The sequence below is a fragment of the Leptonychotes weddellii genome, chromosome 4, assembly GCF_054177405.1.
Source record: "Leptonychotes weddellii isolate Sample4059 chromosome 4, ASM5417740v2, whole genome shotgun sequence".
NCBI lineage: Eukaryota > Metazoa > Chordata > Mammalia > Carnivora > Phocidae > Leptonychotes > Leptonychotes weddellii.
This window is the reverse complement of record NC_138372.1, coordinates 95409760-95427305: the sequence shown is the minus strand read 5'-3', so window position 1 is coordinate 95427305 and position 17546 is coordinate 95409760. Positions and strand designations below refer to the sequence as shown.

Sequence of the window (17546 nt, the reverse complement as noted above, 5' to 3'; positions counted from 1 at the left end):
TTCTGTGATTCACTACATTAGAGCGAAGCTGTTACAGGCACAGAGTCTGAAATCGGCTGCCTAGATTCAAATCCTGGACTCTGCTACCCACGAGCTGTGTGAGTTGGAGCGAGTTACTTCCCTTTAGTATGCTGTAATTTCCTTATCTGGAAAATGGACATAATAAAAGAGTTCACTTTAGAGGGTTGTTGTAAGGATTAAATAAGGTAGAGCATGTAAAGAGCTTAAGTACCTGGCACATAGTGAGCTTTTACGTGGGTGTGGGGTTCATTTCTTTCTTTCTTTTTTTTTTTTTTTAAAGATTTTATTTATTTATTTGAGAGAGAGAGAATGAGAGACAGAAGGGTCAGAGGGAGAAGCAGACTCCCTGCCGAGCAGGGAGCCCGATGCGGGACTCGATCCCGGGACTCCAGGATCATGACCTGAGCCGAAGGCAGTCGCTTAACCAACTGAGCCACCCAGGCGCCCCTTTTTCTTTGTCTTTAAAGTGCTTAGAACAGTAGCAAGGCTATCCTCAGCATTTAATAAGTGTTATCTGTTGTTGTTATCATTATGACCTGTTTATTGCCTGCTTGTCCAGGTATTTCTATGGACTGTATGCTAGAATTGGAATTCCTAGGTAAAAGGCTATGCACAATTTAACTTTGGTAGGTATTGATTGCATTTGTTAATAAGGTACCAGTTGGCACTCTCACCAATCCTGAATGATGCCCTTTTCCTTACATTCTTTCCATGACTGGATTTTAACCTTTTAAATTTTTGCTCATCTGACAGGCAACAGTGTTATCATCTTCTTTCCCTATTTCAATTTTTAAATCATGCATGTATTTCAAGCTTACTATAAAATTTAAAAAATACATAATCAATACATAATGTGAAAAAATAAAAATTGCTCCCTATAATCCAAGTCCTCAGAGGTAACCTGTGTTGGTTACATTTGCTAAGTTTGGTATGATAAAAGAAGCTTTATCTCTTCAAATCCTTTCCTACAAACACATAACCATATATATATATATATATATATATACATATATATAGGTATAGTGTATATTTATATTATACACTAAATTAAATTATATAATTATGTACTATGTAATTATAAATTATAATTTAGCTTAATTAGTTTAATATATAAATGAATCAAATTAATTAAAACCCTGTGGCTTAACTAATTAATTTTATATATCATTTTAATTAAATGGGATCATACTATTTTTCTGCCTTTTCCCCCCGTAACCATATTTCTTGGATATCCTTCCATGTCAAAATGTATAAAACTATACCTTGTGGTTGCTTGGTGTTCATGTTATAGATGTTCCATAATATATTTAACTATTCGCATATTAGTTGTTTCCAACTTTTCACTATTCTGAACAATGTTGCAATGAACATCTTATTAATATATTTGGATACTTGTCTATTTCCATAGAGTGGATCACTAGAAGTGGATTTCCACTGAAAATATTGCTAGGTATTGCTAAACTGCCTTATTTTATTTTATTTTTTTATTATTATTTTAAAATTTTATTTTATTTATGGGGGAGAGGCAGAGGGAGAGGGAGAGAGAGAATCTTAAGCAGGTTCCATGCCCAGCACGGAGCCGGATGTGGGACTTGATCTCACAACCCTGAGATCGTGACCTGAGCTCAAATCAAGGGTCAGACACTTAACCAACTGAGCCACCCAGGCGCCTGCTAAACTGTCTTCTTAAAATGTCTCACCATTTTATACCTTTGTCAAAACATACAAGAGTGCCCTTGTCCCCACAGTACTTCCAACACTGAATATTAACAATCTTTTGATTTTTGAAAATCATATCTGCTGTTTTTGCTTCAACAAGTATTTCTTTGGGGCACCTGCGTGGCTCAGTTGGTTAAGCGTCTGCCCTCAGCTCAGGTCATGATCTCAGGGTCCTGGGATCGAGCCCCAGGTCAGGCTCCCTGCTCAGTGAGGAGCCTGCTTCTCCCTCTCGCTCTGCCTGCCGCTCCCCCTGCTTGTGGTCTCACTCGTTCTCTCTCCCTATCTCAAATAAATAAAAAAAATCTTTTAAAAAAATCTTTCTTAAAAAAAACCACCACATGTATTTCTTTAATTGCTAATGAGATTGGGTATCTTTACTTATTAGCCATTTATCCTTCATTTCCATATCCTTGGAATATTTTTCTATTGTTTGTCTTTTTCTAATTGATATGTTCGAGATTTTTTTTTTTTAAGATTTTTCATTTATTTGACAGAGAGAGACACAGCGAGAGAGGGAACACAAGCAGGGGGAGTGAGAGAGGGAGAAGCAGGCTTTCCGCCGAGCAGGGAGCCCGATGTGGACCTCGATCCCAGGACCCTGGGATCAGGACCTGAGTCGAAGGCAGACATGATCAACACACTGAGCCACCCAGGTGCCCTAAGCGTTTTTTAAACTCTGGTTTCTGAGCAGTCTTTTGATAAGCTGAGACAGGAAATCCCAAAATATTTCCATTCCAGAGAGCACTTTCCATCTTTCTACACTTGGACGTGACCCTGGGGAGATCCTAGGGGAATAGCAGGTCAGATACTGTATATGGGAGACAGAGAATCCAGGAAGGCAGTGAGGCTTTTCCCCAGACCTTCCTCTGATTCCATGTAGAACTGAAGACAAGTCTCCCAAAGCCTCAGGCTTCCCATGTCTTTGGGACCCTAGAGGGAGTATCCCCCCACTCTTCCCAGGCAGCATTTTGGTGGTGAGGTGAGAAAATGGAGGCCCTGAGAAGGAGGGGATTTGTTCCTGCCCGTCCTGAGCTTAGTAGAGAAACTGTGACTCAGGGATATGACTCTAGGGGCCAAAGGTTCTTCCAGCCTCAAATAGAAGGGCTTTTATTTTCCTTTGGATTTTTTATTTATAGTATTATAACATGTCCAAAATGAGGCTTGATTAGGGGTTTTGATGGCTTAATTTGGGCCATTAACCAAGACTGACGTAATTCTTCCCAGGGCTCTTACCTGAGAAGGTGCAAGCCAAGTGGGCCTCTGTAAAGGTAGAGATGATTGCATAAAAGCCATTTTATTGTTCTTGTCTCAGCTTTTCTGGAGCCAGGCTTGGCACAGGAGGAAAGCTGGGGCAGGAGGGGCGGGCGGGGGGGGGAGGTCATAGCGAACTTACCCCTGCATCCCTGTGACTGATGTTGCTGTTACCCCTTCTAGACTACATACCTGGGTTCAAACCCACTTCACCTTTTCTTCTGGTAGATTAGATATGTGACAAGACACATAATTTCTGTTCCAGTCAGATCCTTCTTCACTTAAACTTGGATCTGTCTTCGAGGTATCTCCCTTTCTCATCTACAGATTGAAGAGATTTAAGAACAATAGGAAGCTATGAACCCGCTTCAGATCTTGATTCAAATGAACTGTAAAACAAAAATTTATAAGACAATAGGGGATATTTGAACACCGAATATTTGGTAAGAGCCAAGACTTACTAATTTGTTTAGGTGTGCTTATGACATGGTGGTTTTAAAAAACAAGAATTCTAATCTTGAAAGGATGCAAACAGAAATATTAATGCAAGAAATATTATCATGTCCAGGGTTTGCTTCAAAACAATCCAAGGTAGAGGAGGGCCAGGAGGTATAGTTGAAGCCAGATGGGTGATGAGCAGATTTTTATGGAAGGTGGGTGGTGTACCTGCAGGTTCATTATACTTTTCTCTCTATTTTTGTATATGTTGAAATTTTCCTCTGAGAGAGAGACAGAGATACAGAAAAAGCTCTCCCTCTCTCACTTTCTATTCTTTTCCTGTCGCTCCAGAGAAAGACACTTCCATCTCCTCAGTGTCTCCCTTGCTCTTATCATCAGAGGCAGGCTCCCGATAAAACGGAGTCACACGTAACAGCTCAGCGGGAGTCCCTGCAGCAGCAAGTTGAGAAGAGGTGTCCCATCCCGAAGAAATACACCGTGAGTGGCGAAGTTTCCAGCACCATGGCAGTCCGGAAGGGAGGACATTTCTGAGCGGATGGGGGGTGGGCAGGAAGCCTTCCGAGCGCCTCGCAAATCATGCCCCTTGTAGGAAGCCGGGGCAGAAGGCTCCATTCCCACCCCTACCCCCCCCCACCCCCTCCACCCCGCTTCTCTGAGCTCTGTTGTTACCGTGGGCGGCAGGCTTTGAACTCAGCATTGTGCAGAGACAGGGAGGTGCTGTGAAGTAAGTGTGAGCAGCTGGTTGAATTCGTAAAAGTCTGATTCCTCTGATGCGAGATGAAGAAAACGCTACTTGGCTGTCCAGGTTTGCTGTGGGCAGTGACCGCGCGGCCCGCCAGCGAGCAGGGCGGGCCTGGCGCCAGTCGTGCCTGGTAACAGCTTTCAGTAAACACTTCCGCCTTCTGCAGTGAAACCGGGAGACCTGGGCAGGACATGGCTCAGAAACTGCTTAGCTGGAAGAAACCTCAACCTGGGCAGCCAGGCCTACCTCAGGCCTCCCCAGGCTGCGGCTCCATGCGCCGCAGGCCCCTTGTATGGTGGGTTGGGCTGCTCGTTTGCAGGCCAGTCCGTCCGTGTATAGACCAGATGACCCTGTCTAATCCCTGCCTGCTCTCGGCCACCCACATTATCGCGGGTCCTTCATAGCCCTCATCGGCCATTGTGTGATTGGTTTATATGTTTCCTTGATGATGGGCATGGCATCTCTATGAAGGCAGAAACTTTGCCTCGTTCCCCACTTTGTCTACCAAAACAGGTGCTCCAGAAGTGTTTGGGGAATGCGAGAGTGAATGACTGAATGAATGAATGACCACGCATATGTGTGTCTCCCCAAGGAGAGGGCAGACCGGCCGAAAACAACAAAAAATTTAATACCTTTATTTGAGGTTTTAGTTACAAAAGTAATACATGCTTATTAGTTTTTAAAATATGCAAGTGTATAAAGTAAAAATGGAAAATTATCCCCTTCCCTCCATTGCCTCTCTCCAGAGGTAACCATGGTTATACTTGGATGGAGTCTCTTTCCTATAGCACGGGGGCGGGGTATCCCCCACTCCCTTCCCACCATGAAGACCTCACTGCTCAGGTCAGGAGACACCTGCTCTTTCACTGCTCTCCCCATTCCTAAGAAAGGGCCTCTGAGACTCCCCAGAGACACAACACCACAGTTTTCCTCGTTCCTTCTGGTGCTTCTGCCTCCCGGCTGCCTCCCCCGCTACCCTCCCCTCTCTTCACCCCCGCCAAAGCCAGAGCCAAACAAAACACAAAATGGCCCCAGAGTAATTAGAAAAACTGAGCTCCAGAGTCGGATGAACTTGGTAGAAATCCTGCTCTGCATCTCCCAGGTGCCTTGGCCCCTTCTGCGCCTCAGCTTCTTCCTAAGGAAAAGGAGGAGGATTTACTTACAAGATTGGGGTGTGGCAAGGGGTAAGTGGGGCGCATGTGCAAGGGAGAGTGGGACCAGGTGGTTCATACAGGTTAGTTCTGCTTTCTCCCTAATATCACTCCCTTGGCTGGACTTTGATTGCTTCCCTGTCACTTTTATTTTGCTGGAGATGAAGAACAACATTTTTTTTTTAACATTTTTAAACATTTTTAACATTTTTATTCTTGGAGACTCCAGCTTCATCATCTCCTCTCCCTCCCCTTCTCTGGGTTTAGTCCTTCTTTCCTCCCTTTGCCATCTTACCAAACGGTGGTCTAAGGACCTGTTTAAAATTTTTTTTTTTTTAAGATTTTATTTATTTGCGAGAGAGACAATGAGAGACAGAGAGCATGAGAGGGAGGAGGGTCAGAGGGAGAAGCAGACTCCCTGCTGAGCAGGGAGCCCGATGTGGGACTCGATCCCGGGACTCCAGGATCATGACCTGAGCCGAAGGCAGTCGCTTAACCAACTGAGCCACCCAGGCGCCCTAAGGACCTGTTTAAAGAGGTCCGAAGAAGTCTGGCTGAGGCTGGAAGGAAAAGGGGGAACCCACAGCGGGGCTCCATGCCCCCAAGGTCACAAGAATCCATTTTCTGTCCGTGAAGATGGAACAGAGCCAAAGTTCAGGCAGCAGTTATATAATCTCCTGACTGTTTGGCTGCCAGCCTGATAACCTACCTCCCCTAATGTTTACTGTGCTTTCCTAGAGCTAGAAAGAGCCAGAAGGAGCATGGGCCACACCCACCCTTCTTTGCAGTGGCCATGCCCAGTATCAGGGTAGTGTACAACCTCCTGGGATTAACAGGCCTGGGCTGGGGTCCCACGCTCCCCAGGGACAGTGCAGGGCAGGAAGCTCAGGGCTCTCCCCATATCCCTTCGTGTGAATCTGGGAGTCAGCCAGCTCTGTTGGACTCTGGTTGGCTAGGGAAGGGTGGATCAGATAGAGGAGGGAGCCCTTAAGTTCCTGCGAAGCAGCATTTGGCAGGCTCAGGCCAGAAGGAGGCTGACTAGGGTGGCCCACCATGGGAGCAAAGACAAGCCAGGGGCCATGGACACCTCTCTTGCCAGCCTCAGCCCTCTCCCTGGACTGCCTCCACCTGTAGCCCTAATTTGGACAACTTTTCCCAAGCACGTTGCAGCCTCTGGAGGAAGCATTCTGGGAGAAAGCGGCAGGTAGAGGCTAGGGTGCCATGCAGGAGCCACCGAGCACTCCAGGTCCAAGGTCCGGGCATGAGAGAGCCGGCAGTCCAGGATGGAACAGTGCTTTGCAATTCTTGTCTAGGACAAGCAAAATCACAGCCTCTTTGGAGGTAATGACTCCAGGACTTTTGATGAGAGGGTGAGGATGGGCTTTCTTTCTCTCTCAGATCTTGGATATTAGGCTACTTCAAGCCCCAAAGCAGGAGAGTAGAGGAGGTATGACATGAGACCTCAGGAGGAGGAGGAGGCCAGAGGGGCGGGCTGAAGGCAAGGTAAGTGAAGGGAGCCAGCAGACGAAGAAGCCAGCAGAGGCGAAGAAGCAGCGCGAGGGGCCGCCCCGGGGGGACAGCTGCACCCACATGGCTGACTGGGGCCCGTGCCTGGCCAATGGTGTAATGGTGAGGATGCAGATATAGGAAAAAGGCAGGAGAGGCGGAGGGATACTGGGGAGAAGGGGGTAAAGGAGGCTCCCTGCCATGGGCGGCCACGGAGCATCCTCCTTGTGGGCTCCCTCACCCACGGGAACCAGGCTGGACAAACACCCATCATACGGCAGCCCAGTTTTGTTCTCCTTCCTTCCACTCCAGTTTGGGAAGTCCATGGATCTTTCTGCGGGCAGTCTCAAGACCAAACTTTGTCCCTTTCACTACCCAATAAAAACTTCACCCCACAGCTTTCATCCAAGGAGATGAAAGTGGCTTCTGTAGACACAGAGTCAGCAGGTTCCTAGAAGAGTGGGGCAAAGTTTACCCTTGTCAGGCAGCCAGCTTTCAGGAAAGAGGGGGCCCTTGGCTTGAGGATGAAGGACTGTTGGGGTGGGTTCCCTCGTCCAGCCCTTCAAACCTGGGCTTCTCTGGATGAGGGCAGCCCCAGAGAGAGCTAACAGATCAGCCCTCAACCCTGCCTTAGTTCTTCAGCAAGCAGTTGCCTTTTGCCCGGAGGCCATCACATGTCCCTGGGACACTATCCTAGCAGGGCTCAGCAGCCCCGGCCCGCACTGAAGCCTCCAGCTAGAGCTCTCCTTCTTTCCTGGACAGGTGGAGACCCTGAGAGTTTTAGGACTCGTCACAGGCCAGTGAAGGACAGTGGCACCATGCTGGGCTGCCCTGGGGCCCTGCTATCTGCCTTGGGAGCTGTTGAGGTACCAAGCGGAGAGATGGGGTTGGGGGGACTCCAATTCCACCTCCTGAGATTTATGAGGGCAATAGAAAGTGATGAGGAGCACTGCCAACTTCCCTTCCACTTCAAAGCTCAAGGGGGGGCGCCTGGGTGGCTCAGTTGGTTAAGCAACTGCCTTCGGCTCAGGTCATGATCGTGGAGTCCCGGGATCGAGTCCCGCATCGGACTCCCTGCTCAGTGGGGAGTCTGCTTCTCCCTCTGATCCTCCCCCTCTCATGCTCTCTGTCTCCCATTCTCTCTCTCAGATAAATAAATAAAAAATCTTTAAAAAAAAAAAAAAGCTCGGGCACCTGGGTGGCTCAGTTGGTTAAGCGACTGCCTTCAGCTCAGGTCATGATCCTGGAGTCCCTGGATCGAGTCCCGCATCGGGCTCCCTGCTTGGCAGGGAGTCTGCTTCTCCCTCTGACCCTCCTCCCTCTCCTGTGCTCTCTCTCATTCTCTCTCTCTCAAATAAATAAATAAAATCTTAAAAAGAAAAAAAAAAAGCTCAAGGGGAATACAGGAGTCTGGAGAAAGTGAAACCTGGATATTCTAAACCCTAGTTCCTGTCAGGGCAGGAAGACCTGGGTGAGCAGCTGGGGGGTGGGTAAGGTTGTGCCTTTTGGAGCATGGATGGCTGGAATGAGAGGGTCCTTTTAGGAGAGAGCTGACCCTGGCTGTGGATAGGAGCAAGTGGGCCCACAGCCCGGGGTGCCCCTCATGGCGAGAAACAGATCCAAGTACAGAGAAGAGCCTTTAGAGGCAGGGACACATGCACACACACGCTCGCACAGACACACACACTCACGCACACTCACACACACAGCCGTAAACACCCTGGCAGGCACAGGCTCCCACAAGGACACACAGACGTGCCCAAGTCCAGACAACACAACACTCACGCTGGCACATTTTCACACGCAAAGACACGCACACACACACACAGGCAACGCACAAGTATACGAGACCATGCACATTCGCAGACCCACAAAGTCACATATGCCCAGGCACCCACAAAAGAGATGGGTGCGCAGGCACAGCGCGTATCTGCACACACACACCCAGTGCGCACACCCAGTAACTCAAACACCGGGTAGCCTCCCGAGCCATTTGAGAGCGTCCTGGCCAGCTGCCCCGTGTCTTTCACTCTTTCACTCTGGGCTGCAGCCCAGGCCCTCCTCCTGCCCCACCCCGCCCCCAGTTGGTTGTATAAATTCCTTCCCTTTGCCCCTTCCTGGCACAGCCTGCCTGCAGCACCAGCACAGCCCCGGTCAGGACCAAAGCACACCAGCAAGCCTCATGGGTAAGGAGGGGCCTTCTGACAGCCAAGTGCCACCGACCTCTGGCCCACAAAACAGGAAGGGACAGAAAAGCCAGGTCGGGGGAAGCTGGTTAGGGGAGGGGGTGTTGAACTCTGCTCCAGTGTCCCCAGCCCCACCCCTGCATTTCCCAGTTCAGCCAATGTTTCTAGAGCTGCAAAGAGAGGAGGGTAGAGGGACTGCTGGGATGGGTGGCCCTGGACCCCCACCTGGCTCCCCGGCGGTGGCCTGGAGGGCTTCAGGGGCCTTTCTGCAGCTGGGAAAATCTGGTAGGGGTGGGGGCATACGTAAGGAAAACCTCTTGTCCCTGGCTGTCACCATAGGTGAAAGATAATTCTGATTCCAGCCCTGGGCCAGATTTTTACTCCAGGAATTGGGAAACCCAGGCCTTAGGGGCCAGATCATTCTCTAGCCACCCTGAACCCCCCCCCCCCGATCACTCTGAAAGGGGAATCAGGGCCCACACACTCTCACTGGGGCCCTGTTCCATCCAGTGCCTCCCAACTTCCCAGTCCCAAAAGCCCCCCTATTCCCCATCCTCGGGCTCCCGGATGTCGGGCTGAGGAGGAGTTCGGGTCTGCTTGGGAGTATCGAGGCCCTTGTCCCCTTGCATCTGGCTCTTTCCTGGCCTGGCAGAATGCCTAGCAGCCAGCCTGACACTGGGAAAACCCAGTGAGCTTCTCCTGGGTTCATCTCAAACCCAAAGGTGTTCAGAGATGGTGCTTGAGATGCTTAAGACAGGGAGGGTGTCAGGCAAGAACACTGATGCTCCTGGGGACCTGGGGTTGCACAGGGCCTGACTGACTCTAAGAAATGCTGGGGTGGGGGGTGGGGGGTGGGGAGGGGAAGATGACGCAGCCGGCAGCACCTCCCTCACACCTTCTGTCTGTCTCTGTTCGGCTTTGCGGGTTTCCTGTCTCTGTCTTGATGTCTTGGAGTTTTGAATTTCCTTCTGTCCTGTGTCCAGCAACCTCCTTCCTCACCCCCTTGCCTCCTGTGCCAAGCCCTGGCACAAGTCTCCTTCGTTGCTTTGGACTGGCCCTCTCACCCTGCCCCATCCAGCCCAGTCCTCTCCCTGGGATTTCTGTCCCCCACTTCTGGCGCAGCCCTACCCGTATATATACGGCACTTCTCCTTTACAAAAGTACTTCTGAATACATTGGCTTATTTGACTTTCATAGTCACCTAGAAAAGAAGATAAGATATTATTACCCCCTTTTAGCCAAAGAAAAAGAGAAAGTAAAGAGAGCAGATATCAGATCTGGACCTTGAAACCAGGTTTCTGCACTCGAAAACGCCGTTGCCACCTCCGGGCCTCCTAAGTCACTTGGCTGCCATGAGTAGGAGACCTGGTTTCCTGGCTGAGGGCCTGAGCCCAGGCACCAGTGGTGGCTCGACTCCGGCTCCTCCCACCTCCCCACTTGCGGCCCCCCAGCTGTCAGGGCAGTGGCCACGCTGGCCGCGGGCCAGGGCAGGGAGGCAGCGCCCCGTCTGTGCTCTCCAGTCCAGGATTTCTTTCAGCCTGCAGCTCCCTCTGTGCATGCTATTCCTCAGCTCTTCCTCCCGGTCAGACCCCAAAGCCTGCTGCCTGAAGCCTGGTCCTGCTGGCGCTCCTTCTTGGCCGCCGACTTTGGTGCCGTAGATCCCTGTGGCTTCTCTTGCCAGACTTCAGGGCCACACCCTACAGCTCTGCTGGGTGGGCCTCTGAGCCCTCCAGAGCTGGACCAAACACAGATAAAGGAAGTGGGGCTCGTGGCGGGGGGGGGGGCGGGGGGTGGAGAAACTGGTCTAAGGACAGCCAGGTGGTTAACAGCCCTATGGCCTCGAACTTCAGCCTCCTGTCCCTTCCTTCCCAGACCTTTGGCTAAGTCATCCAGGTTCTGGCCAGCAGCCTGGGGGCAGGACCCAGAGGGGAGGAAAACAGGAAGTGCCCCAGGTCCGGTAGAGATACCGGCTGGGACGAGCCGAGCCCCCTCGCTAGCTGAGGGCAGCCCGGGCGGACTGGCTCCGGTCAAGCGCAACGCTGCCCGCTTGACGGCACCTTCCTGTTTACCTCTCCTCAAAGCCCGCTGTGGTGTTCTTGGGACCTTCTTTTTATACACATGGTGTGGAAGTTGAGCTGGGCGGTCCCATGGCTAGTCAGCGAGCCGCTGGGACTGGGGTGCAAGTCGATGTGGTCACTGCTGTGCCACCCAGCCTCTGTCGCGCTCACCCTTCGCCTGCCCTCCCCTGGGTCCTGCTTGAGTGTCTGTCCATCTTCAGGTCCTACCTGTGCAGCTCCTTCTGCCACAGGTACACACTCACCAGAGCTTTGAGGGGCTGGGAGACTGGTGGCAGTGATGACGCTGCAGTTGACACAGGACCCGGGACGGTGTGTCTGCCTTGGCCAGTGGTGGGGTGTGTGTGGTGGCACGTGGGGAGGGAGCCTTCACCCTCCAGAGAGTGGTCCAACCAACGTGCCCCACTGTTTCCACAGCTACAAAATGCGGGAAGTGTGGACCCGGCTACGCTACCCCTCTGGAGGCCATGAAAGGTCAGTGTGCAACGTCTGAGAGCCCATGCCCCCGGAAAGGAATTCTACAGGCCAGCACCTTCGACTGATTCCACCGCTACTGGGGGTGGGCGACCTGAGACCTCGGCCTCGGCACATCCAGCACCGCCCCTGTCATTCCCCTCCGCCCTGCCATCCCCACTAACTGCTTGGTACCCTTTAGGACCCAGGGAGGAGATTGTCTACCTGCCCTGTATTTACCGAAACACTGGCACTGAGGCCCCGGATTATCTGGCCACTGTGGACGTTGACCCCACGTCTCCCCACTATTGCCAGGTGAGGTGGAGCTCGGGCACTGGAGGACCCTGAGACCCTTCCTCTGGCCCTGGCCCCAGCGATGCCCCTTCCCAGTCCAGCCTTCTTCACCTTCCTTTGGGTATGATTGTAGAGTGTGTTCTCCACCCAAGGGCACCCCTGAGGTGCTGGGCAGTGATGAATTCCAGGCTGTGCTGTGCTGCCAAGCCCAAGTGGGTCCAGGGATCACAGAGGCGTGGTCTGGGTGAGCACCACCCCTCCCCACTCCCATCCTAGGTCATCCACCGGCTGCCCATGCCAAACCTGAAGGATGAGCTGCATCACTCGGGATGGAACACCTGCAGCAGCTGCTTCGGGGACAGCACCAAGTCACGCAACAAGCTGATACTGCCCTGTCTCGTGTCCTCCCGTATCTACGTGGTGGATGTGGGCTCCGATCCCCGGGCCCCGAAGCTACACAAGGCATGCGCCCTGCCTTTTTTGCTCAGGGACCCTGGGGGTGGGCAATGGAGGCGTGAGAATAGTTTTTTGTTTTGGGGGGAGGTTTGTTTTTGTTTTGTTAATTTTCCCTCCCTTAGGCAGGAGCCTCCAGTCCTTCCTTTTAACATGTTTTTTTGTTTTGTTTTGTTTTTAAAGATTTTATTTATTTATTTGACAGAGTGAGACACAGCGAGAGGGGACACAAGCAGGGGGAGTGGGAGAGAGAGAAGCAGGCTTCCCGCCGAGCAGGGAGCCCGATGCGGGGCTCGATCCCAGGACCCTGGGATCATGACCTGAGCTGAAGGCAGACGCTTAACGACTGAGCCACCCAGGCGCCCCCCTTTTAACATGTTTTTGAGCACCATCTTTGAGCCACGCACTCGCGGCTGGCTGCTGGTGATACAGAGTTAACACTGGCAATGGCCCGGGCGAGAAGCTTCTGGTCTCACAGGGCTATGAGACAGGGGGAGAGAAGTCAGTGCTTTCTGCCTGCGGAGTTAGCAGTCTCTCAGACTCTCCCTTGCTGCTCTGCAGAAGCTACCAGATTGAATCTCTGCCCTATTTCCCCTGGGAAAATTGTGTCCGTGTCTTGAAGGAAAAGAAGGTGGGGTCAGCAGATAGGAGTAGGGGAATGGGGGAGTTGTAGGTGGGTCCCCCCAGCCCTGTAAGATTCTGATGCCATTCCTTATCCCCCTCCAGGTCATTGAGGCTGAGGACATCCATGCCAAGTGTGGCCTGGGCTACAACCACACCAGCCACTGCCTGCCTAGTGGGGAGGTGATGATCAGCACCCTGGGAGACCCCAAGGGCAACGGCAAAGGTAACTGCTGGCACTGTAGGCACATCTGTCGGGGGAACAGATCCCAAGCTGGGGAAGGGATAGAATGACCTTCCAGGGAGAACCAGAGGGCTAGGTCTCATCCAAAATTTAAACCATAGTCAATTAACTTCAGTTGTTTCAATTATTTCTATGAAGATGAAACCTGACTGATGAATTCACTTAAAAGTTATAGTCAGAACAGTCCGCTGTGGGGAATGTGAGCACAGACATGGCCCCAGAAAAGGCATACATTTGATGTCAGCCTTTATGAATTCAGGAGCAAGTCTCACAGTCCTTGGGACCCTTCATCTTCACATTTGCTCTCTCATTTATGGTACGATCAGGGCTGACACAAAATGTCTACTATGTGCCAGATGCAACCTCTGAGGGAGCTGCTACTAGGATCTCTGGTTTCCAGATGAGAAAGCAGGGCACAGACTGATAAATAACTTACCCAAAGTCGTACAGCTAATGAGCTGTAGGGGTGGAACTCAAACCCAGGAATCTGAATCCTAATCACTACACTACTGGGCTGCTTCCCTCTGAAGCTTACCCATTTTGTCAGCGCCCTCCATCTGACAGCTTGGAGCAGACTATCAGCTCCTTTTTCTCAGAGATGGGAGAAAAGTGACACTCCTAGATTTAATAACACTTCGGAATTGACATCTAGTTGTATTTGCAAAGAATTGTCCAGGCTTCATAACATACCGAGCAAGGGAAAACATGTTGGGCATTCATGTTGAATGAGAAGTAAATATAATTTGTCTGCTCTTAAAAAAAAATGTAGTGAGCAGAATGGAGCCTAGACTCTGGGAGGAACCCCACAGAGAGTGGGAGGCTGGGCAAGAGAAGCACGGGGTGTTGAGTCCCAGGCTCTTGGCTCAAGGGAACAGAAAATTTCCCCTGTGGTCTGGAGAGGACAGGGATGAAATTGATGGTGGTAAGGGCACCAGAGTGAGTCCCCACCTCCCACCCGGTCCTCTGGGTGGGACCCTTTGGACACCTGAATCGAAGGAGCTGGCAAACCCAGTGGGAGGAAGGGGCACCAGGCCATGGACTTGGAGCCTCTTGGACATGCCTGGGAGTGAGGGCTGGCTGAGGGTGGCAGCTCTGTTGCCTCTACCTGCCACGTTACTTCCTTCCCTGCTCAGGGGGTTTCGTGCTGCTGGATGGAGAGACGTTCGAGGTGAAGGGGACGTGGGAACGGCCTGGGGGAGCCGCACCTATGGGCTATGACTTCTGGTACCAGCCTCGACACAATGTCATGATCAGCACTGAATGGGCGGCTCCTAATGTCTTTGGAGATGGCTTCAACCCTGCTCACGTGGAGGCGGGTGAGAATGCCCTCCACAGGCCAGCAGGAGCCAGGCACGCACGCCGCTCCTCTCTGCTTGAAAACCCCTCTCCGGGCCTCTTACTCCCCTCCTGTGAACCCGACTCTTGGGGTGCTGGTATAGGAGTGTGCTGAGTACTCTGACTTGCTCACGCATCTTTCTAATCCCTCCCACTGGTTTTTTCAGCCTAATGCGCGGGGCTGTGCCCTGGCTTTTGCCCACTGCCCCCTGCCTGGATCCTGAGCCCATCCTCTGGTCCTGTCCCCACCCCAGGGCTATATGGAAGCCACATACACGTGTGGGACTGGCAGCGCCACGAGATGGTGCAGAGCCTGCCTCTGCAGGATGGGCTCATCCCCCTGGAGATCCGCTTCCTGCACAACCCCGACGCAGCCCAGGGCTTCGTGGGCTGTGCCCTCAGCTCCACCATCCAGCGCTTCTACAAGAATCAGGTGACCTGTGTCCTCCAGCCCTCTCCTCCCGGCAGTCCCAGCCTGTACCTCTGCCAGGCTTCCATAGCCGTGAGGCACCCCTCTCTCTAGGCGTGACCCAGGCCCCTCGGCCTGGCTCTTGAGCCCAACTTCTCCGAACAAAATCCAAGGCCACTTGCTCTCTCTCTCTTCTCTCCTCAACCCTAAATTCCCACGTATTCATTCAAAAAGTATGTGTGAGCTTCTACAGTAGGCACTGTGCTAGGTGCTGGGAATGCAGTGGTGAAGCAGACGTCATCCCTACCTTAAGGGGCTTGCATCGGACTTAGACCCCAGTGGCAAGAAGGCCCTGCCTCGGCTGGCTCCCTGTAGACAGTAGGCCCTGGAGAGACCCACATCTGACCCCAGCCCCCCGATCTCACAAGCTCACCTCTCTGCCTCCCAACCCCACCCCCAGGGAGGTACATGGTCAGTGGAGAAGGTGATCCAGGTGCCCCCCAAGAAGGTGAAGGGCTGGCTGCTGCCTGAAATGCCAAGTGAGTGCCCGGGGCGGTGGGGGGCGTGTCAAACGGGGCTTCCTGGCCAGGGGACAAGAGTCCTTAAAGCCTCTGAACCACACTCCCACCCCAGGCCTGATCACGGACATCCTGCTGTCTCTGGATGACCGCTTCCTCTACTTCAGCAACTGGCTGCACGGGGACCTGCGGCAATATGACATCTCTGACCCGCAAAGGCCCCGCCTCACGGGACAGGTGGGGCGCCAACAGAATGGGGAGCGAAAAGGAGGGAGGAAAAAGAAGCCTGGGGGTGAGGGAGAGGGTATGAAGTGGCTGGGGGGTGATAAAGGAGGTGCAGGAATAGCAAAACTGGAGGCTGAGGGATGGTGCAGCCCAGGTCTGTGGGGAGCCATGGCTATACGTGGGGAAAGTGAGGCAAGCTGCTCTTCCTGCAATGTGCTCACCTCCCACCATTGTCCTCCTTTATGCTCTGTATCTCCCCGCCCAGCTCTTCCTTGGGGGCAGCATTGTTAAGGGAGGGCCTGTGCAAGTGTTGGAGGACCAGGAGCTAAAATCCCAGCCAGAGCCCCTGGTGGTCAAGGTGAGGATTTACCTCCCCTCCCCCTCCCCCAGCACCCCCTGCCTCGCAGCGCCCAGCCCAGCTCATGGGACCCTCGGATCCATGCTGGAGAAGTATGGGGTGGGGGGCATACTCCATGATCCCCCTCCAAGGACCCATATGTTACCATGGGCCTGACCCCCTGGTTTTCCCAAGGGGAAACGGGTACCTGGAGGCCCTCAGATGATCCAGCTTAGCCTAGATGGGAAGCGTCTATACGTCACCACGTCGCTGTACAGTGCCTGGGACAAGCAGTTTTACCCTGATCTCATCAGGTGAGAAGCAGACCGCCTGGGCTTCCCTCCCTAGCCCTCCTCTCCCAGAAGAGTCTGGCTTTCTGAAGACTCCTTGGGCACGCCCACCTGCTTCCACCCTGCAGGCCCTGCTCCTTCCCTAGGACCTACCTCTGCATCACAAACCCTTGGGGGAAGGGGATGGCCACCTCTGACCTCTCTTTTTTCCGCTTCCTGTTTCCACCAGGGAAGGCTCCGTGATGCTGCAGATTGATGTAGACACAATAAAGGGAGGCCTGAAGTTGAACCCCAACTTCCTCGTGGACTTTGGGAAGGAGCCGCTAGGCCCAGCCCTGGCCCATGAACTCCGCTACCCTGGGGGTGACTGCAGCTCTGACATTTGGCTCTGAAGTCCACCCCTGGTAGCCAGTCCACATCTGAGCCCTCACGCAGAGACCTGGCTTCGCTCTGCTCCCTCTCGGCCCCCAACCCTTGGCAGATTGTCCCACCAAAGCCAACCTGAGGCTGTTGGAATATATTGAGTAGTGTCTTCATTTACAGATCACTGTTGCATGTTGCTCACTGGCTGTTTTTACATGAGCTCTTGGAAATTACTTTATCAAGAAATAAACTGGTGAACCTATTCCTCAGATCACGTCATCTTTGGGGGCACAAGGTCTATGACTTCCCGTCTGCTGACCCTTTGTATCTTTTTTTTTTTTAAAGATTTTATTTATTTATTTGAGAGAGAGAGAATGAGAGAGAGAGCGAGCATGAGGGGGGGAGGGTCAGAGGGAGAAGCAGACTCCTCGCTGAGCAAGGAGCCCGATGCGGGACTCGATCTCGGGACTCCAGGATCATGACCTGAGCCGAAGGCAGTCGCTTAACCAACTGAGCCACCCAGGCGCCCTGACCCTTTGTATCTTGCATGGGAAAGTTCTGATGAGTACTCCAAGGGAGTGACTAGTTCATACCAGTGATGACAACACAATACTAAGGGTGCCCAAATCTCACTTTTATGGCCAGACAGAATGTGAAGATTTTGGAGGTGGTTGTCACAAGGAGACCTGGGAGGAGAGAGTGTCAATGGGTGTTCCTAAACTTTATTATTTTTTAAACCCATGCTTTCTTTTAATGAATGTAAAATCTCACCCACAACCCCCAAGAGAGTGTAGTGTGCCCCCTCACACACAACGGACACCCCAGACCCCTGACATGGATGGTGCAATCTGCTGGCGAGAGTACTGGAAGGAACACAGAGTTGTCGGGAGGTTA

At 52.3% G+C, this 17546-nt stretch overlaps 1 protein-coding gene and 1 long non-coding RNA gene across 3 annotated transcripts; one reads left to right on the top strand and one right to left on the bottom strand.

The window, feature by feature from the left end:
* Positions 1-4115: 4115 nt before the first annotated feature.
* LOC145720888 (uncharacterized) lies at positions 4116-10448 on the bottom strand. Its single transcript, XR_014144148.1, has 3 exons — positions 10319-10448; positions 10164-10236; positions 4116-5327 (listed from the first exon to the last, which is right to left on the bottom strand). It is a non-coding gene; the product is annotated as an uncharacterized LOC145720888 (long non-coding RNA).
* On the top strand, positions 8929-16914 carry SELENBP1 (selenium binding protein 1). 2 transcript variants are annotated; one of them, XM_081815923.1, is made up of 12 exons: positions 8929-9035; positions 11528-11584; positions 11766-11878; positions 12134-12319; positions 13037-13157; positions 14309-14491; positions 14765-14943; positions 15380-15458; positions 15553-15674; positions 15928-16020; positions 16195-16313; positions 16519-16914. In XM_081815923.1, the coding sequence occupies exons 1-12, from the start codon at positions 9032-9034 to the stop codon at positions 16679-16681; spliced, it is 1419 nt and encodes a 472-aa protein (XP_081672049.1). In that variant the 5' UTR covers positions 8929-9031; the 3' UTR covers positions 16682-16914. The 2 variants fall into 2 exon arrangements, with proteins under 2 accessions (XP_081672049.1, XP_081672050.1); XM_081815924.1 differs by lacking the exon at positions 15928-16020.
* Positions 16915-17546: the final 632 nt, after the last annotated feature.